General features: G+C 38.5%; 1 protein-coding gene across 3 annotated transcripts; it reads right to left on the reverse strand.

Moving 5' to 3' along the window:
* On the reverse strand, nucleotides 1-25226 carry Gp150 (leucine-rich repeat domain-containing glycoprotein 150). Of its 3 annotated transcripts, none has more exons than XM_087351878.1 (2): nucleotides 25067-25226; nucleotides 1-3984 (listed from the first exon to the last, which is right to left on the reverse strand). In XM_087351878.1, the coding sequence occupies exon 2, from the start codon at nucleotides 3959-3961 to the stop codon at nucleotides 1640-1642; it is 2322 nt and encodes a 773-aa protein (XP_087208004.1). In that variant the 5' UTR covers nucleotides 3962-3984; nucleotides 25067-25226; the 3' UTR covers nucleotides 1-1639. The 3 variants fall into 3 exon arrangements, with proteins under 3 accessions (XP_087208004.1, XP_087208005.1, XP_021931241.2); XM_087351879.1 differs by lacking the exon at nucleotides 25067-25226 and adding an exon at nucleotides 10137-10448; XM_022075549.2 differs by lacking the exon at nucleotides 25067-25226 and adding an exon at nucleotides 9745-10081.
* Nucleotides 25227-26122: the final 896 nt, after the last annotated feature.

Raw genomic sequence — 26122 nt, forward strand, 5'->3', positions numbered from 1 at the left:
TTAACCTGTCTCTAAATTTGTATTTGTTGCAGATACAAAAATATGTCATAATATAAGAAAAAGTTGTTTTATCATTGCTAGCAGAACTACAGATGCACCAAAACTTCTTGTAGCCAAAACAGGCATGAGTAACTGGTCACTATTGCAAAGACATACTTAAAATGATAAAGAAATTGTGATAACCATTTTTGAATAACATTTAATAAATCCCATTGAACAGTAAAGCACAACTTGTAATATTTTAAACCTACCATATAAAAAAGCATAATAATGAAATGTATCACTGCATATAATGTACTAAGCTGTCAAATGTATTACATTTGGATTAAGAATAACACAGAATGCCATTTAAGACTTGCCTTCATCAGCATCCGATATGGCAAAACCATGGCATGTGACTATACCAACATCCTTCACATTGTTGTATAATCTGACAGCTTCATTATCTGCACTAAACCTAGTTAGAAAATCAGTAGGTTCATATTGTTTTTCAGTTGACATATATTCTTAATTTTTTTTTTTTTTACAATGGAAGCATATATATAAAACCATTCAGTCTTCTCAGCCATCATCATTTACCAATAGGTAAATCATCTCCAGCCAGTATCAATGCTATTTCAGTTCATTTTGTTCATTATTTTCACCTTTATACTGTATATTTGTTTTAGTCAGTACTTCTCATTTAATATTAATAACTGCTTATTATAACTACTTATATATGAAGTGTACTATCACCTTTATCCACCATATTTATAATAACAAATTTGAATTTAATGGGGAATTAGTTTTCATTTAACTAATTTTGTTGATGAACAGAATCTATGCTTCAAAGGCCAGAAATATACCAGAGGACCACATACTTAAGCAAATAAAAATTTCCTGCTGTCTCCTAAAATATGAACTGCACACGACAAAATTAAACAATACTGCATTTTAAATACTTATCCAATTTTTGGTTTTAGTATGGTACAAACATCTGGTGGGAAAAATAATACATAAATAATTGTTTATATTTTCATATTTATATTGATTTAAACCGAGAGTTAAAAATGTTATATTTGGTATTAGGTAGTCCTACTCGGAAACAAAATTTAGTGTAATGATTTGATTTTGTGGTGTCAGAGATTATATTATTTATTCAAGTCTGATGTGTAGTGTGCAGTTGGTATCAGCTTGATGTTCATTGGCCAATGCACATGAGTACACTTCACTTCTTCCATAAAGCTTGAAATGTAGAGAAATATCACAAATTCACCACGAAGCTATGCAATGGATATCCTTGCAGCATAGTCACGTATGTAGTGCCTTTGGTCATCACCTTTTTTTGACTGGCCTCTAAAATTTTGGCTGGTTACTGAAATATTTTAAAAATTGTTTACCCCCACACTAAACTCTTCTAAGAAACTATAAAGTGCTGATTAATGTTTATAAGTGAAATGAAGGTGTGAATTTATGGTTTAAACATTTTATCATGCAGGTTGACAAATTATTGGGGAGTAACTTCACCCAGAATCCCTGATCGCCCCCCAACTTCAACATCCCTGTCTTTATTATGACAAAAATGGAGTCTTTCAGTCAGTTCTGTGCAACTATAACAAAATACTGGTGCTCACTGCCACTTTCAGTATTACAGCACGTTTCATACAGATTCAGGAACAATGTTAGAGTGATGAAAAGGACTGCTGAGGTATGAAACCTTGCTAATTGGCTGTGCAGTATCAGTGGTAGTTTTATTGGTGTCGTCGTTAGGGGAAGTATATATTCGCTGTTCACTGGCATGTTCTGGATCTTTGGTCATCATCACTGGTGTAGTGGGGGTATTAGGATCCTCATACAGCTGCTGGTACAGCGCTGAACCGCGCTTGGGCCTTGGAGTACGACATATACTAAGCCTTCTTGCATTCCTATTCCTGTAACTATTCTTCTGCCTACTCCACCGAAGAAAGAGTGCTACGAAAATGAGAAGTGCCAAAATGATTGAAAATGCTGATAAAATTACTATTATGATGGGCCACGTGTAGTTTATCTTTGTGTGTGTCACAGGATCCTTGTGAATGTCCTCTGGAAAATAATTCAACGCATGCTCTGGTATACCTGTGGAGATAAAGGCTATTTCTTCAATGTCAAATACCATTTCAGTATGGTCCGACGGTGGTTCAAGAATTATTTTATCTTCGGATTCATCTGAAATAGATTTGGGATCCACGACTTTGTCACCGGAGTAATCTGGTTTGGTTATATCAATTAGTCTCTGCTTTTCTTGACAGATGTAGTTCATAAATTTTTCCCATCCCAACTCGTATTTCATAGATACTAAATCCACAGCACCTGTAATCTTCATTTCTTCAAACTGTTTCATTTGTGTGGCATCTGAAGATGCCACCTCTCTTTCAGTCAGCAGTGTGACGAGCTTCTTCATATCATCATTGCATGTCAGTGGGTTGCCACTCAGTACAAGAGTCTGCACATGTTCAATATAATTTAAATCTTTTGGAGATAAACTCTTGATTTTATTATTAGCAATGTTGAGGTAACTGAGAAATTTGAGAGGCCTAAGTGCTGTTTCAGTTGTGTCCCACAGTTGTTTAAGCTCACATGAGTTCAGGTGGAGGCTCTTCAGTCTAGCGGTGTTGACAAAGTTAGCTGGCGAAATCTTCTTTATTGGATTCCCAGAAAGATAAAGTGTTCTTAACGATGATCCAGAAGGAAAACTGACTTGATCAAGATGAGCAATTTTGTTTCCTGATAAATCTAGAAAAATTATTTTAGGGCTCAGAACACCAGGTTTGATGTACTGAATTTCGTTTCCGCTTAGGTACAGACGTCTTAGGTGGTCCAACCTCTTCAAATTGTCTTCTTCCAAATGTGTCAGTCCGCATCTCGACGCATCCAGGAAGTAAATTTCACTGAACTCCTCTTTGAAACCTGTTTCAGGAAACCTTTTCATTTGAGGATTATTTGCAAGTTTCAGTGTTTCTAATTGGACATTTTTGACGAAGATATCATCAGAAAGTGGACCAATCAATTTATTATTTGATAGGTCCAAGTTTTGCAGTTTTGTCATTTTCTTGAAGGCATTTGAATTTATTGATGTTATAGCATTAGCGCTAAGATTTAAGTCTCTCATATTTGGGAATCCGACAAAGGTATCCATGTCAATAGTAGTGAATTTACACAGACTAAGATCCAATATCTGAAGACTTTCTATTTGAACGCTTCTGAGTGATGACAGAGGATTGTTTCTCATGGTCAGTGAGTTTATTTCTGAGTTATTTTCAAACATATCTGAGCTCAGTTGACTCACTTTGTTATCTGAAAGGTCCAGATCACCCAAGTCAAGTAAAGGAGCAAATGTTTCTTTTGGTATATCCGAGATGTTGTTTGATGCCAGATTGACGTATGTTACTGTTGTTAGCTTCTTAAACATTGTTGGAAGCAGGTGAGACAAACTACATCCAGACAGGTCCAAATCTTGAAGTGATGGAATATTAAGAAAATACTCACTGTATGGAGAATTTTTAACTTGCATGTTCTGAAGTGAGTTTTGACTCAGAGAGAGTTTCTCTAGGTGCGTGTTGTTTGCAAACATGTCAGGTTCAAGCAGCCCAAGATGATTTCTACTGAGATTCAGCTGATTCAGGTTATGGAGGCCATGAAATGCATTTACATGTATCTCCTTCAAAGCGCTATTTGCTAACGTAATCGATGAAATGCGCTTGAGACCTACATTAGAAAAGATTCGATCTGTAAGTTTTAATCCTGATGATTTGGGAATATTGGAGAGGTCCAGATAAGCAATTTCCAAGCCAAACTGTTGTGTATCATCAAAGGCACTACATTTTGCGTGGATTCCCGATGTCCCTGTTGTATCACACTTGCAGTATGTTGGACAGTCACCGCTCCTCACCAGGTGTACTGATACCAGAAGTGTGAGAACGCTGTGCACAAGTAAACGTCTCATTGTAGTTGACCCTTGTCAAAACTCTGGAAAAAAGAAAAAGAAGATACAGTCCTCGTTATAGGAAGTAACACTTCTTAAATATTCAATGACATTGTTACTATTAGAACAATTATATTACACAAAATTGCAACATGAAATGTTTGTATTTTTTTAAATGTAATGCCTCTAGGTATGGTCCACAGATGTTACTGGGGCGAGAACTCACTGTCTTAAACGGAGGCCACCGGGTCCTCTCATGAAATATAATGTCCCGTAATTTTTATACCTAGAACCGTTTTGGAGAAAACTGGTAAATTTTTATTTGAGAATTTCACGTGCTCTATTGCAGTACCTCGCATTGTAGACAACAAGAGTGTGAAGGTATAGCTCAGAGAAGTTCATAATCAAGGCATTAGATTGACATGAGTTAACATTATCTCGCTCCGGCTGATTTGCCTCGTGAGGGCACCTTCGATACCGATGGAATGTGTGACGGGATGGGCTATAGAGACTGTCTGGATGAGGTGGTAAAGGGGAAATCCGTGATTCTGCCGGAAATCGAACACCTGTCACCCACACTAGCTAGTCACTTTAGTGACTGCGGTTTCCCGGCTGATCTGATACTAATACAAATTGAATTCGTGGGGCAAACTTTCTGCACTCGACCCATAACAAATTACATCGAAATTCATCCATTAGTTTCAAAGATGGACTAGTATGTGATTCGGCGATCGGACGTACACGAATTTCCATGTGTTCACTTCCGTTGACGTATAAAAATCTTAAGCTTATTTTAATTTGTTGGTGTACAGTCACGAAATATGTAAGTCATACACAAAGTCAAGTCCTTTCAGAACCGGTCTGTTCCGTTTTGCCTTCTTTTGTTCTTGGCTGGTCGTTCGAACGCAACTTTTTCTATGTCGAAAAAGATTTCGTGCTGAGAAAGGTTGTGAAATTAACCGAATCCCAACACTTCCAAGTTTGCGTTAAAATTACAGAAACGTTTGCTTTCATACAGGGCCAATACGATTACCAGCTCAAGATAACACGAGAAATTAATCAAATTAGATGGGGTGATTGTACTTACTTTGATTTTATCTGCCGCTATGTACGTATTTACCGCGGATTACTTATTTTTCAGCATGCCACACGAAACTACGGAATGTTTATGCAGTAGGCCTACATTCAATATAGAGTACGTACAGCTGAGGTAATATATTTGTAGGACGTAAATAATACAACGTCTCCTCCTACTTCCTCACCCAGCTCCCTCCTTGTGGCAAAAAATATTGAACCATTTAAGTTTGACAAGCGAATTTGGTATCAGGATATCCATGTGCCAATTCTGCCTAAAATATTTTTATATGTTAAATCCACTCTTGGTGAGCGCGCGCAAGTTTATGTTACTGTGCAAATTTAGAGTAGCCGGAATCTGCCCTAATGGAAATTATGTATATAAATGGATGGCCAAGTTTATTTAGAGTCCATCCTATCGTTAACATAGGCATGTGAGTATAGTTTAAAGGATTTGAAGGAAAAGGCAGGAGGTACATGTTCTTCCAGGAATTCTTGTTACATTTCTATCGACTTACTGATGTACGGACGATCAGGTATCTGCCGATTTAAAGAAAACGTGAGATTTGTGGTTATATAAACCTTACAGGCGCGTAGGAAAAATCTTCAGACCTGATAATACACAGATAAGGCAACCTTACATATAACACTATAACGGAGGAGATTTTAAATCAGATTAAACATATTATTACAAAAGTGTTTGTCTGTCTATCTTTAAGCAACGGAAGGTCAGTCATGGTACTTTTTTTTGTTTTTTTACTTTTAATTGTTGTTGTCAATGGACGATATTTGAAGAGATTAATAATATAAAATACAAAGCGTACATCAGATAAATGGCGCCATATATCGGCAAAGACAGCTGATATATCACATGGCAACAGCATTTGTATGTCGTATCTTGAATACTAACGTGAATAATAGGGTCGACACAAGTGGGAAGATAAAGGAAACACAATTATCTTTTATTAATTGTTCTTTGGGTTCACTGACCACCTGTGTATCTCGCGCCACTTAGTGCAAAGCAGTCTACTAAACCGAAGGGGCGTTTTACGATGTTTTCTTATAATGTCTTACCATAACAGAAGAAATTTAACCTACACCAAAAATTCTATGATTTTCTTGTCGATATTATGAATTTTAACATGCAAGGTTTCTAACATAATCCTTCAAAGCACACCCCCTGCTTTAATATTCAATAGTAATGCAGTTTCTTCACAGAGCGTTTTTATGGGGCTCGTATGATTCTCACAATAAACAGTAACTGTTTCCCTAAACAGCAGTAACAAGCTGATCTTTGAAGATGGCTGCCTTTTGGGTTGTTGCGCCCTGTAGTCTGGTAGTTTACCGACGTTTCAGAGGTCCTTCCTGCCACTGGTCTAAATAAAGTAACCACCTGTGTGATAGCTTTCTTCGGCAGGTGATAATTATTCAGTTGGGGAATACACCCCCTTCTTTTATGGGACCCCAAATCGCTAAAGAATGTCAGTAAACCTGAAACTGAACTAGTTCATTCCAGTCCACATCATCACCCTTGACTTCTCTTCAGATTTATTATAATTTTATCTTCCCATCTTCGTCAAGTTTCTTCATGTAATGTATCTCTCATTTGCCCCCGACAATGTTAATCGAACAGATTACTACTCCCGTATGGATGCAATGTTCCTTTTAGAAAGCAATGACTGGACCTGATGTTTTAAGTATGTTTCCCAATGCTGTGACAGGCGACAGCACCAACATTGCCCTTTGTGACGTAGTTCAACAATCTTAGGTCACAGCTTATAAACCAGTCGCCTTATCTGAAGTCAGACAAAATGCACGTTCTTTTGTTTCATTTAAACGTCAAGACACGCACATGATTTAATTGAAATGTTGTTGTGCAGACTTCGTTGTGTAGTTATTGTCGGAATCTGAACTCGGTAATTAACATTCGGTTCCATAAAATGTAGGGACTTTTTTCACTAGAAGAGTCACTGAACTTTGTTACATTAAGGATCTGAGTTATTGGCGATCCGTTTGTCTGTCCCAGATTTAATTACAGACATCAGTATCACAAACACATGCCAATGGATTTTCTTCAAACTCCATCCATCATGATATCGGAGCGAGCACTCGCTGTCTTAGAACGAGGGCGAATCAGAAAGTTTCAGCAATTAATTTATTAAATAATTTAATTACAATCAGTATTATATTTATAGTTTAGATGCGTCATGTTTGTGTTCAAAATTCAAATATATATTTATTATTCAAGTCTATACACAAACTTTTAAATTGTAATGTTAAAATTTAAAATCACCATTAATATTCTGCGCCATTCATCGTTGGCGCAGAATATTAATGGTGATTTTAAATTTTAACATCTACAATTTAAAAGTTTGTGTATAGACTTGAATAATAAATATATATTTGAATTACAATCAGTATGTATAATAGCATCATTTTTCGATACAGCACAAGCTTTATGAAACCCAAATCAGTCTCGGACGATTTCATGAGCAGAAACATGACTGATGCCCCATTTTATCGATAGTCACCCGTCGATTATCCAGAATCATGGCACGGATTCCTTCACTGTTTTCCTCTACAGTGGATGTGGATGGGCACTTGTGTCGGTGGCACTTGTGCAAACGTTTGTGAACATAAGTTATCCATTCGTACACACTTCGATGCGATAAACCACTTTTTCCATATTGTGATGAAAGTCTGCTATGTATTTCTGCCTCTGGTATAGCTTCGGACCACAGAAATCGTGTCACTGCACGCTGCTGTTTGGTGCATAAGGAAAGTGGAGCGGCCATACAACACTACAACTGGTTAAGGTCGAAAGTATTTCACAATAAAGTAGTGTTCGTATTTCTACCATCGCACAAAACAAGCAGTGCAACAGACATATTAAACTGTAAAAGATATCAATACGGAAACTTTCTGATTTTCCAAATAGTCATTTCCAACATGGCTACAATGATACTACCGTGATACCTATATATGTTCCTGCTTAAACGTTCAGTGCTTATCGCCCATACCCAAACTATTAAAGTTTAATTTTTGCATTATCCTCCTCTCCATGGCAAGGACTCTCAAGGGATCCCTTCCGGTTTTCTGAGGAAACAGATCGTATTTATTGGTTGATACGACTCAGAATAATGATTATTTTCTTAAACAGCATTAACCAACTGATATTTGTAAAGGATAAGGGTTTTGTTGTCTTTGAGATAGGGAATAAATGTTCAAACCTTTAGACGATGTGCATGAATAGGTTAATGTACGATTTCGATGTTGTTCCAAGGATATCAATTTTTGATATGATACTATATCGATTAAGAACTATTTAGGAAATAATAAAATGGTAATCATGCGAAACATTATGAAGCAATGATGACAACTCATGAATCATTGTAACTAGAAGTTTACATTTATTAAAGCAAACTAAAACGTTAATTTGTGTCTTCATTAGCTGTGCTTGTCAACGGTAACTGCGTTTAATTTTTGTTGAGTTTTAAATCTGCAACATCCAGTCTATCACATTGGTTGGTTTCGGATAAGTCTACGAACCAGTATCGGTCCAAGGCCGTGAAATTACAATTAGCTTCACGGTAGTTCAATCAGTAAACTGATTGGCTATGGGGTAGCCGACCAGGGTTCGATTCGCGGTAAGAAGACAGCCAGAGGAGTATTCATGGCGGTAAAGCGGTCGGAGCGTTAAGCTGACCACTCCCCTCCATATAGTACTAATTCCTTGAAGCAGAGATCTTATTGAGAAGCTTACAGACGCCCAGCTAGTTAAAATGTTCCTCGCTATTTATGAAACCGTCATTAGATCCTGTCGTCACATGAATCCAATCCACACCCTTACACCCGTCTCTTAAGATACATTTTACTATGATCTTCCTCTCTGTGGCAAGGTATCCCAAGTTATCCCTCAGGTTTCAGAGTAGAATTTTAGAAAAAAAAAATATTTTTATTATGCTTGCTACCGTTTATCTTATTCTCCCAGGTTTGACCATGCTAACAATATTTGGTAAAAGATTAGTTATGAAGCCCCTCATTGCCATTTTATCTCCTGTTACTCCCTCCTTCTTCGGCCTAAATATTCTTTTCAGCGTCTAATTCTTGAACAACTCAGTTCACCATTTGTCTAACATGGGCCCTACTTGTCATGGCCTGTATTATGTTTTCTATAGCACGTTCCTTGACCATATTATTTGGACAGTCCGTATTTTTACGAGAGCGGCCTAGTTCCATTAATTGTTGATATACAGGGTGATGCGAAGCCCTGGTACAATACTTGATGAGGTTGTTGCGGAGATCCTTCGGAGCAGAAATTGCAAATAAAAATTTTCTTTTCAGATTCGCCACTGTTTTCGCTTTACGACGTTTATACTCTGGTGCCGCTCTTATTATTGACTGTCGACTTTTACATAATGGAAACAGTTCGTTCTGACATAACATGTCAGTTGATTTCCTTATTTCGAACGATAAATAGCAAATTGAGGCTTTCCTGGTATTTTTAATCTTCACTTCAGAGTACTTATTTAAAGTATATTTCTATTCGTATGGGTGCAGACTTGTTACCGCTGCTACTGTCTGTGCTTCCACAAATTCTGAGCATGGAGTTCACGTCGTACGATCACAGTGATACAAAGCGACATCAACTTAAAAACGTCGTCATTCGGAAACAATGGCGAATCTGAATCGGTATAAAATAACTTATAAAGAAAATTAAAAATACATACTAAGCAAGTGATAATCTCAGCTGATAATCGTCGGTCTTTTTTTCCACATAAAATCAGTCACTGTTTAGTCATTGTCCTTATAATGGAGGAATTACATACGTATGAGATATCGTTTTGAATGAGGACCTCGGGCAAGAACTTAACATCTTGCATCTACGCTCAGATCCTTTAAAACAGCTTTTTTAGGTTATCTAGAATATTCCGAATGAGATCTTTATTTGCTTTGTATACGACTGTCCCACTTAATGTGAAACCGCGTGCAGCAGCAGTAGTAGCAGAGAGCGAACTACCGGGACATGGATTAGTCACAACGCAAGCCATTGCCGTCGCATGCTAGCAGGTGGGTTCCGAGTTACGTGGGACACCCTTTTCTTTTATATAGGCCAATGCACCTAATTTCAGAAACGGGAGATTTTCTGTGTCGTGTCAGACTTTTCACGGAAAACCCTGTTCCACGAAGATGGTTGCTTAGACGAGTGAAATACAGCGTATCGACAATAACACAGCGACCGTCTCCGATATAGGCCTATAGTTCAGGCCCCAAGTAATAGACAACGTTCAGTTCTGAACAGCACTACAAAAGCCCGGTATACACGCGTCGAGGACGGATAGCGATTTTGCGCACTTTCAAATCGTGAGACGAACACTCGAAAGGAAATCCGCGTGTGAAGAGCGCGTCACGGAGTCACAAACTCGACTGATTATCAGTTTGGAGACGAAGCTCAAATGGGAAGTGTTTGTTCTACTACTGATTTGCTTTGTAAGAAGTTTTTAAAAATCGTAAAAATAAAAACCCAGTCCAGAAGTAGGTTGTCTGTTTCTGATCACGGGTTCACAGCGTGTACAATAGGCGTGGCAAACTCACTGCCTGCTAAGGGACGCTTAAAAATAACAAGATCGTTTCCAGGGGCCATCACATGGGTGGGGAAAATCATAATCGCCAAGTTTTACCAATTCTAGGCTAAAGTCTAATATATATACACACACACATACAGTAAAACCCCTCAACTTGGCCACCCCTATATCCTGGACACCCCTTTATATTGGACACTTTTAATTGGAACCGTCCACAACACCCTATATCTTGGACACCCCTTTTGTTGTAAGTTGTACAGGTTCGTGCACTTAGCTTCAATGCTTTTCAGGGAAACTTTGTCAGTTACATATTTTGTAATTTTGAATTTCTGACTGATGAATGCCTCCTCTCTGGACATTGAACCCATCATTGGAATGCATTGTATTCTTTTGCTGAACTCTTAACTGGACTACAGTGTGGCGGAAGACACAGCTTTAACTCCATCAGTACTGTGCTTGCATTTGAGGTCAGACTGTGTTAACAGAAATGGAATATTTCTTTTTGCAATGGGGAAGCGAAAATTGATGGAATTAACTTTAGAAAATGTTATTGAGACTGGGGTGTAATGTGCAATGCATGGGAGTGGGCTTCAAAAGATTATTATTAATACTATTGTCATTAATTCTTAATTCAAGCAAGCTTACAGTAGTTAGTGTATGTAAGTAAATAGATTATATTGTCATTAGCCCACAATCTGATTTTTCTCTTTCCCTCTATCTGGGACACCTCTGTAAGTTGGACACATTTTCTTGGAACCCCAAGTGTCCAACTTAGAGAGGTTTTACTGTATATATTTGTTCCTCTAGTTTCACACAAGCGCACACAAATGTGAATTTCACTTGAACGCGTTTCTGCTTTGTGAAATTGAAACATAGTAGTAGCTATTAAAAAAAGTGTTTAATCTCTCTCAGATATTATTTCGAGCCTTAGAAAATGTGTTTGTGTCTTTTGTCATTCATTTTAATATTGCTTTCCGTCTCTCCGCCTTTGACCTCTGGTTTTTATCATATTTTCCTTTCCAAGGAAAGGTATATTCATGGTTGCATTTGTGTGTGCGCGCGTGCGTGTCTGCCCTCCTAATAGCCTCTGAACCACTTCACGGTGTCCGTGAAACTTCGGATGAACGCCATGTCATTACCTTCGCAATCAGTACGAAACCGCAATGTTCAGAAATCATAAATGGGAAAAGTAACTTCCAGAAATGCACATTTTGTTAGTCATGTTATAGAACGTAACATAATGACCGCTCAAAATGTATAACGTCTTTACATTTCCATTATATGGTTATGCAGACGTATGGGGGAGTTGAGGTAAAGTTCCACACATTTTTAACCTTGACTGTAGGTGTAGGTGAGTGGTTAGATTCAAGCCTCAGCCGCTTTACTCTCGAGGATTTTTGGCTGCGATGGCCCCAGAGCCGGTGTGAACGCTGTTGCGCTGCCCCGCCGGGAATGGATCCTGGTCGTGCAGCCCCTGGTCATTATTGGCTCAGGTATCACGGCTTCCCATGTCCATAACATTACAATAACTAATGAGCTACTTACACAGGTACCCAGTATCTCAAAATACATTTCCCTTTCTTGGGATGTTACCATCATCATCATCATCTATGTGTTCCCACTTACATCTCCCTTCCTTCTAATTCAATTCTTCCGTTGCCTTATTCATTTCTTGCAACACCACAGTTCTCGGTCTTCCCTATCCATACTTTCCTCTTACTGTTCAAACAATTTTTTTTGCTACTTTCCTCTATTCTTTGTCACAAATGCCATGTAATTTTCTATGCTCTTTCAATTCCATCCCGTCATGGATGACACCATAACAAATACCATGCATTTTTGTCTTCAAATAATTTCATGCTTGGCTTTTCTTTTCACACGGGAAAAAATGAGAATATCATACAGTATAAGAGGGGACTGAGTTATTTCTGCATTATCAGTAAATACCCTTCATCGCCAATTTTTATCTTGTCAGTAAACTAAACAGAACTTTGTATATGGTATCTGGACGAATGAGTGTTCTAAGACGATTTCTGGTATCATTGCAGATAAGAAAGTTTTGCCTACGCTTTTGTATCAACAGCAAATAAAAGATTAACTCTTAAGGCCATGCCTTTAGTTGCCAAGGCAACGAATACTTCGAGAAAATGACAGTTGTGGCTACCGTCAACTACGCAGTGGATTTGTTCCACTGTGGAAAGGGAGGTGGATTATTCTTTTCTGTCAACATCAATAAACGATTAACTCCAAGGCAAACGATACTTTAAAACACGGTTTATTTTTGGCCTGACTTTGTGATAACTGAACCCCGCAGTGGATTTTAATCGAGTGATAGGTTGGCAAAACCAAGTTCTCAAGTTTCATTACGTCACCCTCCTTGTCACTGCTTACGTAACACAACTCCCTACTATTTGTCTTTGCATTTATCCTCAAACGCAAACCAGTGGGCACGACAGAATCGGGCGGTAGTGATTGGCGTTTACTTAACGACTGTATTATAAAAATTAGCGCGGTCTAGTCAAGGTCATTTAAACCTTCCTTACCTGTAAACATCTGTTAAACCTGTTAATTATGTCGAAATATGCTTCAGTCGTTCATCAACCCTGGTGGGAAGTTGCTTAAATAATTCGCGGTCCACAAAACCGTAAACAGCTATGGCCAGGGTTTGTGAAAAACTGAGGAAACGGGCCCTCAGACAAAAACCTGAAGATCGAACGAAGGGATGCAGTAGTTAGACTCCTGATTCGTATTCTGGAAGAGCCCGGTTTGAATCTCGTTCGCCACTTGGCCATCCTGATTGAAGCTTCTTGTAGGTATTTTTACGAAATTGCTTTTTAATTAGAACACGTTCACTTCTTCAAATATAATTTTGAAGTAATGATAATTATTGCATGTTATTTTACATTAAATAACTACTGCCGTTGAGACAGCATCATAAATAACAATTCAACCAATCTGTAAACCAAGAATCGACTGTAGCTCTGCGTGTTTCGTTTACTATCTGCAGATATATTTTGCGTATGGAATATTGTTCGGAGTGGCTGTCAGTAAAGCGACCAGGGGTTAGATGTTCGGGATTCGATTCCAAGTAGGTGCAAAATCTTCCTCTTCGCTGCCACTCACCCCCAATCCAATGGTTACTGGGGGTGCTCATAGTGCTTCGGTGAACAGTAAAAGGAGCTTCGCCTCTCCCATGCCCCTTAATGACGAGGTACCTCCAAGAAGGCACTAAAGAACTTACCTCGCTGAAGTGGAACCCTATGGTTGTGTTTTCAGAGTAGACCGAAACAAGAATCTGACGAGACAGCCATTTTCGAACTCGTCTCCGCGAGAACTTCAAATTTATCCAAGAAACTGATAGTTGAGTTTTACCTGAAGTACCGGTAACGTCCTTGTTTTATAACTTCGCGGCATCAGCTTGGATCATAGGTTATTTGATGACGCTGTATAGACTGAATGAGATATAATTGTACCATGAACTGTAAAGTACTGAGGAGACGTAAAATTCCAGCCTTCGTCTGCAAGGACTCGAGAGAATACCGCGAAAAATTCATCCAGGATAACATGTGCTCCATCGAGGTCCGAACAGGATACGTTTCGAATAAAGGCCAGACGCGTAAACATGTTCCGTGAATTGGGCTGGAAAGACTTGATTAAATCACGGAAGCCAGTGACATAACTCGTTGCTGGCATACGGTATTCAAAATGAAAACCAGAATCCAGTGCTTTGGTTACCATATTTTATACAGGCATTACACCACATGGACGGACAGACAGACATTACTTTGTAACGTGACTTTCATACAATGCAGCTTCCAAGTAATGGTGTTCCCGTCTCCATTTTCAGATGCATTTCATAATCAAAGCAACGTGTCTCGTTGTAGGCATGTCTCTACGGCAAATCATAATAGATAGTTTATGCAGTATGAAGCGTCTTCTAATTGAATTTTCAACCCTATCTCCGTAATTACACCCATCATTCACAAACAAGACTCTAACGCTCAAATCATAGCGGAAGAAGCATTACATTTGCATTTCTTGTGCAACTGTAATAATGTAGTAAGGAAATGCCCGGTCTGTATGGAATCCAAAGGTTCTGCGCCGTGCTCGCAAAATCCTATGTGGGATCCTGAACCATTTAAATCAAGTTCCGCAATATATTTCTCCAAGTTTCGTTTCAATATTATTCTTCCATCTATATTTATGTCTCTCAAGTGGTCGACAATTATTCTGTTTATATTTCTCATTTTTCCACACGTGTTGTGTTCCACCTATCGCCTGCACGTCATCATTTTAGAAACATTCGGCGAATACTACAAATTACGGAGAGTATTTTTTTCAGTACACTGTCAATTAAATGAAACAGTTCACACCTCATTTCATTGTAGTATCTCTACTTCTGATTATCTCTCAACTATCTATGTATCTAGATTGCTTACGGAACCCGAAGGTTCATCACCGAATTAACCAAAGTCCTCCACCGGACCCTGTCCTAGGCCAACAAGATCCAGTCTCCTTCAACTCCTATCTTCCATAGATTCCGCCTGAGATTATCTCCCATCTACGTCTAGGTCTCCCCAGCGGTCTCTTCCCTTCAGGTTTCCCGACCAATACCCGGTGTACACCTCTTGTTCCATCCATGCGCGCTACATTCTCCGCCCATCTCATTCTTCTTGACTTTATCACCCTGACAATATTGGGGGAGGAGTACAAATTTTTAAGCTCATCATTATGCAGTTTTCTCCTTACCCCATCGTCTTCTCTGCTAGACCCAAATATTCTGAACACCCTATTCCCAAACACCTGCAATCTGTGTTCCTCCCTCAGAGTGAGAGACCATGTTTCGCACCCATACAAAACAACTGGCAGAATTATTTTGTATATTTTAATTTTCAGGTTCTTAAAAATCAGACGGAAAGACAAAATACTTTGAACTGAGTAGGAAGCATTTCCATTTTGAACATTCTTCATCAAACCATGGTTTATTTTGCTTTTTCCTGTAGTGTCCTAGTTTCTCTTTGGCTGAAATTTTGATACAGTTTCTGACATTTTCCCACTCCCTGTTGATGTCCACACTTTCATTATCTTTATCTGTCTCTAAAATTTTAAATCCATTCGAAATTTCAACTTGATATTGCTCCTTACTCTCTCCCTCATTTCTTTTCGTATCAAATCTTTCTGTGTCAAAATTTTGCTTCGTTCGTCTACTTACTGAAAGCCGCTCCCTCACTTTTGCCACTATCAGGTAATGGTCAGTGTCACAATCTGCTCCTCTGAATGACCTCACATCAATTATATTTGTCTGCCTTCTATTATCTACTAAAACATGATCTATCTGATTGTGTATGCCACCGTCTGGAGAAGTCCAAGTGCATTTATGATTATCTCTCAACAATAGATCTATATCTGCGGTAAATACATGAGATACCAAGCAGGTTAATGTAGCAGTAATGCCCTGTAGGTCTGCACATACTCGGGATGTATCTGGTTTGAATCTCGGCTAGGTTAGCAACTATCCTCAGTTTTCCTAGTATTCCTCAGTATCGTCAAGCGAATTTTGTGTAGTGCCTATAAATAAGTCATTGCAGTCTCCTTCTAAATCCTTAATTAGTCACTTCATGATCACACTTCATTCACATTCATAACCTAAAACCAAAGAAAGTGGCATCACGTATTTACTACTCTGGTGAAGGAATGATCGCGTTATGCATTAAACAATTGCTAAGAAACTAAATATCGATGACCTTTGTGACCTACATTTCACAAATGTTCAATAAGCGCACCGTGATTGACTCGAAAGATATATCTGCGTGTAGTCTGCCACAAGTCGAAGGTAACTGTAGCCATTGAATCTCTTATCCTCCCAGAAAATTCTAACAAAGTGGTAGCCAATGGTGGCATCTCTTATGTACCCTACAAAGAAAAGAAACAAAGGGGAGTACGGTCAGGCGAACGAGGTGGCCAAATGATAGGCCTGCCCCTACCAATTCATTTCTCTGGAAACCAGCTATTTAAGAAGTCAACCGGTTCCTTATTAAAAATGTGTTGGAACAGCATGTCGTCGGGAGTCTCTTAAATCATCATTTTCTTCACCCGAGAAACCATTTTAACAACTGTGAGTGTAGTGCTGCAGGTGGAGAGATCTGGAAACTAAATTGGCACGAATTGTAAACGTAAACGAGTTCAGCTTTTGTTCTTCTACTTTTCCCTTCATGGACAATGTTGCACAAAAATGGTCTACATTTCATGTGTCCACCTGTGTTGCTTCATTATATATAAATAAATAAAAACTACCGAATGCCTGTTCAGTGTCGCTAATGTTTATCGCTACTGCATTGAAAAGGAACGCTCATTGCATTTGAAATTGATATGCACTTCACCGTCTACATACGGGACATGTGACAGTCGTCTATCCATGTCGCAATATCCGACTGCAGATAAACATGCCGGCTGGCGCGCGATAAGATGGCGCCTGCAATATCCTGGGTGAGGCCTGGGAACGTACTACCTATTCTAAACTTTGTGGCGAACACTAACCCAACAAGTTAGTGTAGCAGGACTCTCATTTGGAAGGACGCGGCTCGAATTACGCTGGGGTACCGTCAATCCTGAGGTTTGTTGTTTTCAGTAGTCTCCAGGCAAACGTGCCTTGAACTGTACCACAACCATCTACTTCCAATAGACTTCTATTCACGCTTGATCATCTTAGCTATTCCATCTGCAGTTGGAATAGCGTTATTAAATACGGTACGAATCGATGTATGCTCTACATGATCTCTGTTCTCATAACATACAGGAAATTCAGTGAAGAAATTATTAAGCTTTGTTTTGTTTACGTGCTTTAGTCTGCCGGTATGTGTACATATAAACGCTCGCAGCCATTACAAATTAATATTGATTCAATTAATCAATCTCTGTGCATAATTCAGGTGGAATATATTTCCACTACTCCAGAGTTAACCAAACATAACCTCACATTCGCTCGCTATGTCTGCAATGTGAAGCACCAAAGTGTTTGTTATTTATTCCAACTTTTACCAACTTCCACACGCCTATGAACGATAGTGTATCACTTCAGGCCATCAGACAAACAAACATACAGACAAAAAGGAAATAAATATTCCGCGCTATCGCCATGTTATTTCATATCTTACAGAACACTCCTCACTACCTGAACAAAGGTTTTGTACCGCAGCGCACACATCAAACGCTGGTGGTTTCCACCTCACAATTTCGCAAGACAGCCATACTCGTATTAACGATTGCAGATAGACGCAAACGAGTTGAAATGAATTCCACTGGATTTTGAGGACATGGTGATGAACTTCGAGTTCCATAAAAGCGTCAGATAAACAGTCAGGACAGACCGTCAGATACGTCTTGCGAATATTTCTTTTAATACCGCCGAACTTTCAGCAGAAGAGATGGTGGCTACTTCTACTAAAAATCTGTTAGTAACATTTCAACCTGAAAAGGTGGCAACATCGAAGTGTTTCTAATTGCGAGGTCACGTTACTGTCAACAAAATGTAAGAATAACATTCCGCCAGGTTGCAACATGTTACAGACCCGTCAGGTGATCACATTGTGACATCCCACTGGGGGAAGTCATGAACATCTGCACTTTTGTTTCTCAGTTTCTTCTGACATTGTTTCTTTCCCCTGTTGTGTATTTCCAAGTAAATACAGTTCCAGAGAGTACTCTTATTCAGGGCTGGGTTGAAGTCCTCGTAGGCCATGGCATTTCTGTATCGTAAGCCCAATGGCGGATGCATTATTATGGGTGTATCAATTTCTGTGGGTAGATTGATGATCAAAATTGTCTTATATATACATGGATAGCAAAATATATCTGCTCAAGAAGAAACATAGCAAAAATTTGTTCGTAGGCCCTTGGCACAGCGCCTATTGTGCCGATTTGATAATACGGCCTTGCCCTTATCCACCGACAACAAAGTCTGAGATTGCCAAGGTTTTCTTCAGTAACTGCAGACGATTACTTGGAAACTCTTGAAATAGGCCACGAACTCACTCGACACAGGACGTCTTTGCATAACTTTCCCCCATCAACTTACACACCTACGACATGCCGAGACGATTAACGTATTCGGATTTTAAGAAGAGAAAGTATTGATGAATGTGGAGCCGTTGATTTATTAACTTCGGCACAATGCTGTAGTTTTAATCTAATGTAAAAAATAAATATGAGAAACGAAAATAATGTGAGAAAGGACGAAGAGAGGAAATAAAGGAATGAAGGAAGGAAGACATTATAATGAAATATAAGGATAATCTGGTGTCATCATGGCTCCGACTTGTTTAAATCGCGTTGACAGGATTTCATTAAACTTGTTACGAACGTCTTGCCGCTGGAGGTCACTCCTTCAACTTCTCCGAACGTCACGTACGACTTCTGATTCCCAATCGCCATCCTTATCCACTGTCCTCCTTCCACTCTTCTGCCATTTAATCCTGAATTCTTTTCATCCAAGTCACTCGGGCATTTGTTTTGGTCATCTGTTGCCATCTTTGGACGTGTTGGTAATATAATGTTTGTTTTACGTCATCCAGAACAATAGTAAAAAAACAGTGTTTTTTTAGTAATGAATAGTCAGGGATTTTGTATCTCCTTGATATTCTAGGCGATCGTCTCCAAAATCCATTTCTGCTGCCAATAATTTGTTTCCTTCTTAAAATGCCATAGTTTTTACATTAAAAGGCCAAACACAATGCGCAGTGTACACATGAAATGTATAATTCAATTCAATTCATTTATTTAAGTGCTTGACAACAGCCAAAAAGGCCAATAACAGCCAAGCACTAAACCAGAGTACAGGATAAAATATAATAAGTAATTAATTTATTTCAATAATAAAAGTAAAACAAATGAAACTAAATATATAAATGTACCATATTAATAATAATTAGATTCATTTATTGAATCATATTTCACAAATAAATGGGCTAAATACGATACCTAAGTAATATAATTCAATTTAATAATTCTAAATAAAATAAATAATAATAATAATAGTTAAATTATTTTGATTAGTGTTTGCCAACAGCAAAGAGCCTATGACAGGCAAACACGAATACAAAGATAGAAATTTGATAAAAAGGAAATAATCTACCTACGTAAACACTAGTATAAATGTAAAACACTAATAAAATACAAGGAACAAAATAAAAACAAAATTCAAATTAAAACAAATAACCAAGCTAGATCCAATAATGTATACAATTTTAATGTAACATTGCTCATGAAAAGTAATATTATTTGAGTAGCTGTTACGATGTTCAGCATTAGTGCCACGCGAATTTCCAAATCTTTCCAGCTGAAGCGCTACAGTCACATTTGCTAAAATGCCGTCTCAATCAGAAAAAGTTGGGTGCGGGGTTTGCTTTCAGGAGTCTAGGTCTGTGGCTACAGTGCACAGTGCAAAGGACATCTTGGACGGTGTTAGGAAGGAATCCTCTAACAAGAATGTCACTCAATTTCCAGACGGATTCAAGGTCTGAATACTCTTTCCCCCCCCCCCCCCCCCCCCCCCCCCCGTTGATATACCGGTCGTGCTTGCATTGCGTTGTCGGCCGGCGCTGTTGACGTAGGCGGGACTTTAACGCGTGAGTCACGGGCGAGTCAGTTTCGGTGCCGCTAGTAACAGCGAACTACGAATATTTCTCGTCAGTAATACATGTTATTACATTAATTGTTTTTACCTTAAATCACAAAAAGAAAATATTCGACAATTTCCCAAGAAGAGCTTCGTCGAGTATTTCGAAACATGTTAACGAGATTTGAAACTTGCTTGCAATCACAAGGAAGTCACTTTGAACATCTTTTGTGATTTAAGGGAAGAACAATTAATGTAATAACATGTATTAATGGTAACAACTCATCCACAACGTTAGGTTGAAAAACTTTATAAAATGTTTTAACAAACAAAATGTTTTGTCAGTTTATTTTGAAACTCTACTTGTACTAGTTGATAATTTTTTATACACAGCATGCTCTTCACTTACTAATTAATAAAATTATTATTTTTTTACATTAACAAACAAAGAAACAAACAAACGCAGAAATTATTAATGTGTCATGACATTTTGAGGCCAACCACTCGCAACGGAGCCCTGATTTCGTCACAAGGCAGTCCAGGTGAAATTTATAATGAACAATGTAACTGGCACTGGGTCATACTTCACTCCGATAAATCCCTACTTCGGGTTTCTCTTGCCGATAATCATTTATCAGATTGTGTGGAACTCTTCTACCACTGCATCGAGGGTGTGCGCTACCAGTCTGAGCAATACCACAATCTCGCAGAGATGTAGTCCTACAAATAAAAATGCTAGGGGCAGTCCATCAGTTCCAGATTGAAGGAAACTGGCCCATTCTGTTTCTTACGTGACGATATCTGCATAGACCGTACACTTCTATTTTATGTAAAACCTACATCATCCATTTGTGATACTAGAGCAAACAATTTCCAGTTCTGATTTGACAGTTTTTAAATTTGTTTCAAGAGGCCCGTACTCCGTATTTTAGGGAGGCAGAAGAGGCCAAGACACTCCATGTACCTCTTGCCTCGCCGCGTGTTTGTTATAAGAAGAGCCAAAAGAAATCGGGTTGCCGCCCTAGAAACTTGGTCCCAGTTCAGGCTCCACTTCTAACCTGGCATTTCAATGCATTGCAGAGACGTATATTTTTCATAGACTATATAATTAATCCAAACAATAATAAAACATTATCTGTTGTCTTTAACGGATGTAAAACTTCGTCTCTCTCTCTTAACGAGAGACGAGGTTGTTCGAGAAATGCTGAGGAGAATATTTGGATCTAAGAGAACGCAAATAAAAGGAGAATGGCATAATTGACACAACGAGGAGATTTAGAATTTGTACTCTTCATAAAATATTATTAGGCTGACCAAGTCAAGGAGAATGCGATGGGCGAGTTATATAGCACGCATATCAATGTAAACAAAACTTTTAGTAAAACATGAAAGGAGAAGACGACTTGGGAGACCTAGGCGTAGACTGGAGGTTCATGTAGCATGGTTCTGTACAGATAAAGGCTCTGAGGATGGGGTCCAGTGGCGGGTTTTTGTGAACGCGGTAGTTAACGTTCCAGAACAGAGAGGAGTTTCTTGAACAAAATACCTTGCACCATGGCGTTTTACAGACGGCCACATCGCTAGAATTTAGTTTCAATCTGAAATATGACAACGATAACGTTATCTTGCAGTTGTGAGTAATATCCATGCAGTGAAGTGTAAAAGTAAAAGTTCTGACGCCCATTTTCCTTTAAATACTTCATACTATATCACTATAGTAAAACATTCAGTGGTACATTTCTGTGTCAGGGTAAAAAGATGAAAGTCGTAAAAGTTCAGGAAACGAAGAACAAAATTTTGTAAAGTTCTCATAAACCAAATTTATTGATTTAAAAATGCATACAAATATGATTATACAATTTACACATGAACTTGGGCTGATGTGATAGCTTTTGCTAAGTTACGTATAATATTAAACGTATTCTGTAAAGTAGCAATAACACTTTTGTTGTAACTTTGGACCGGAAATTTTCCCTCTACTACAGGTTCCATCTAGTTAAATTCTTCGATTAAAACAGATATTGCATCTTCGCCACATATGCCTAATTTTTATCACATACGCAAGTTCCGTGTATAATTTGTAGGGAAGATCATAATACTCCCATGCAAGATTTCATAAGCGGTTCTCCACTTACCGCCACAAATAAAAAAGTCACATTCTACTGAAAGACCTGTTACCAAACAGAATTTAAGAATCTGCTAGTCACTTCACCTTACAAGTTCCCACGACCATCAATTTGGCATAACTGATGGCGCGAAATTAAGAAATACAAAGGTGAAGTAACCTGTGCAACTTGGTGATATATTTATTTGTATAATGTTCAATAACACCCAAATTGTTAGACACAAACCTCAATATTTCGCCATGCCTGTAATTTGTACGTTTTGTCCTATTACAGACTGTCCCACGAAACTCGGAACCCATCTACTAGAATGCGACGGCCGTGTGTTCTGTGCTGTGTCTAACTCATTTTCCGGTAGTTCGCTTGCAGCTGCTGCGGTATGCTGCCATGGAGGTTCCAAGATAAGTGGGCCACATTGTATTTCGTGAACAATTTTCATGATAGAAATTATCAATATTATGAAATAAACGGCAATAATGTTGTAGATTTGAAAAAAATGTAAAAAGACCTCTACAAAAACAAGTTTTAAATGGAAAATAAGATTAAAATACAATCAAAAGTCAAGGTAGTGTGGAAACATTGTATAATAAATAAGTAATGTTGGCAGAGTCGGACGTACTAGTTACTGAGATATCAGGGCCTGTCCTGTACTTGGGTCATTTTAGAAGCCAAGGGCCACACATCATTGAATGATATGGAAGATAAATAACGTTGTGTGGGTGGGGATTTGGAAGGACGTGGTCCTGGCCGGTTTTAAAATACTACGCCACCATAGGAAAAGCAGCCACTCGCTTCACTCAACTAGCCCAGGTCATGAGTGATTGGATTAAACGACGTTTCATCTGCATAGGTTATGTGGCGTCGTTAGACTTGAAGGTGGTCGTGACACGTTTCAAAGTACTATCCCAGAATTCACACTGAGAGTCAGGAAAATAAAATTTCTCTTAACAGGTATAGCCTGACTGACATTCGAATCACGTATCTCCCGATTAAATGTTGCGCGTTGCCAACGCACAAGTCAGCCCGATTGCTTTTCATGGTTACAGGCAATTAATTTCAGCTGTAAAAGAATGTCGCAAAATCACAGGGCATGTGACTGATTACTTCATGTATAGAATGAAAACATATACAGGGCTATACCCGGTCCGTGACAGCGCTGTCTACTCGTGACAACAGAAAAAAGTCCTCCAATGTCGTCATGTTTGTCACTTGATGTAGAAATCATGCCACTTCGTTCACGAACAATGGCGAACTTTACGTTCCACGCCATCAATTTCCATCCCATGAAGTATTCAGAATATTCTAAACCAATCGAGCCATAAAACACATTTTGCTACATTCCGTACTTCGGTTTGAAACACATGACAAAACATTCAGAAGAAAATGCCATACATTGTTTATAAGCAGATTGTAAACGTACATTAATTAATTCTCTCTGGGGTTTCGGGATCATATACTTTAGATTTTACGAATTCCGGTACAGTGGAACGTTTCTCCCATAAAATCTTGCTGGGATTTAAAAGTGGAAATATGGTTCCAGATTCCTGCACGTTTGAAAAAATCAGTTCGGTCAAAATGGATATTTGGCAAAAATGTGATAATACACGCATATGATAAAACTGAATATGCAACAAATTATTCGGAATAAAATACTGACGACTGTAAAGAAAAGTGAACAATAAAAACTTCTCAGGTGAGACTCAGGTACTCTCCTTAAGAGCATTAACAATTCTGTCTTCTCGAGTGTTGCGCCGTGTAGTTTAGTAGATACTGACAGGTGTTTTAGAGAAGATTATTGCCCGAGGGCGATGATGGAGGCAGCGATCACCTCTGAAACGTCGGTAAACTTATACCAAATTACACATCGCAACATCTCAGAAGCAGTCATCTTGAAGAATTTGTCAAAACAAATTTTCTTTCAGTGTTTCTACAGAGACAGGATAACATTTGCTATAGATTCGTAAACGCGTAGAGCTGTCAAACATAATGTTTACCGTTCTTATACTTTCAACATGCAAAATAATGGATGTAGATTATGGTCAGAGGGATAATTCTATTGAACTTCGAGAACACAGTTTATTTTGTTTACAACAAATCAGAAACATGGCATTTTAACGGTTAGAATTTCTGTTCCGGATTTAGGTCTATCATCGATTCTCCACCCACAGAGCGGCTGCCCTGGCCGTGATTTTCCGTCTTTCCTCACAAATGCAGAGAGAGTATTTTAATAAACCACGATAATTTCCTTTCTACTCTTAAACATTTCATCATTAACGATCATCCTCTCATTTGATGCTATATAACGTATTCAGTTGAGTAAGCCTTGTTAAAAAAACAGCACACACCGAACAAAACGGTCGAGTGGTTAGCACTCGTTATTTGGGAAATTCCACGTGTCACTGTGGTTCTTGTAAGTTCCCTGAGCCGCTGTTTAAATATTGGGATAAGATCTTACATATGCCACGACTGCTTTCCTTACATCCTCACGAATTCATTATCATATGCCACGACTGATTCCAAATTCACAGTTCACAAACATCCTCCAATTTGAATCAACGTAACCTACGCAGCAGAGAAAACGTAGTCTAACAACAACCATTTCTTGTGTTGTGATGTAGCTTTTCCAAGATAAAGTAGGGCTAAGTATGATTTACAGACTAATTTATTAGTTTAGACGACTGTCGCTAGTTTAGTTTTCATGACATGGTTTGTTGTTCCCGTAGTTACTTACCATCAAGATTTATATCTGCGTTGCAGTGTAATACGAACGCACCACTTCTCTGCTTCTTTCACAACTGAGCCACTGATTTCTCTTTAACGGAACTGTTGTTACTTGCCAACGACACTTAACGCCACCTGCAGTATCTGACACTCGGGCCGATATGGCGGCGTATACGTACCTGCCTGACAAAGAACTTCATCAAACTGCCACCTAGCAGAAACCTCACATTTCACGTACTGCTACATGGCGGGAGTTTCAATCATGTATATGAAGTGCTCGTAATTGTTCGCTTTCCTGAATATACGTTTATTGTAGAAATAAAACAGACAGGGCGTGTACTACACATGAGAGAAACGAGAAATGCATACAAAATTGTAGTTGAGAAAACTCGAGGGAAGTCACCGGTTCGACGACCTAAGTGTAGACAGGATAATATTTAACTCTGGACGTAGAGAAGTTGGTTTAAGTGACACAGATCACTCTCCATTGTCTCACAGAAGTGCCCTTTTGGTTTTATAAAAGCATGCGATTTCTCGATCGGCCGAGTAATTATTAACTTTTGAGCGCGTTCTGTATTGATGGAGATGTGTGATTGAGTTTTTTCTGGCGCCTTCATCCTTACTTAATCCTGAAGATTGAGACAGCACTTTCCCCAAAAACACTAATAACCGCCAATAAAGTCACATGGCGTCACACCCTATAAGACCACAATAACCAATTACTGGATGTGCCTACTCCATTTTGGACTTTTAAATGACTAAACGTGGTTATGTAGTACATGAGACAATGCTTGTTTGTTTTAATTTCTTGTAATTAAATTATTCTGTTTTACTTTAATAACCATATAAAGTATAATGATTAATATATTTCCCACCTCCAGCAATTGAGCATTCTGCCCACAGATTGTGTTTGTGGGTTTAGGTGATTCTTATAATAAACAACGGATTATTTTTTTAAACACCGTTAACAAATTGTTTATAGCGGATAAGTGTGGTGGTTTTTTACTTTGCGGTACGAACTGCTTGTTTAAATGCTATTTAGTTGAGCTTCGGGCTTTGAACGGTT

This window comes from Zootermopsis nevadensis, unplaced genomic scaffold (assembly GCF_977971745.1).
Source record: "Zootermopsis nevadensis isolate Lab colony 2312 unplaced genomic scaffold, Znev_1.0 Znev_ptg000020l, whole genome shotgun sequence".
Lineage (NCBI taxonomy): Eukaryota > Metazoa > Arthropoda > Insecta > Blattodea > Termopsidae > Zootermopsis > Zootermopsis nevadensis.

What these genes read in the sequence shown, in the direction of transcription:
- Gp150 (XM_087351878.1), bottom strand. Translation starts at nt 3,961, where the DNA reads ATGAGACGTTTACTTGTGCACAGCGTTCTCACACTTCTGGTATCAGTA.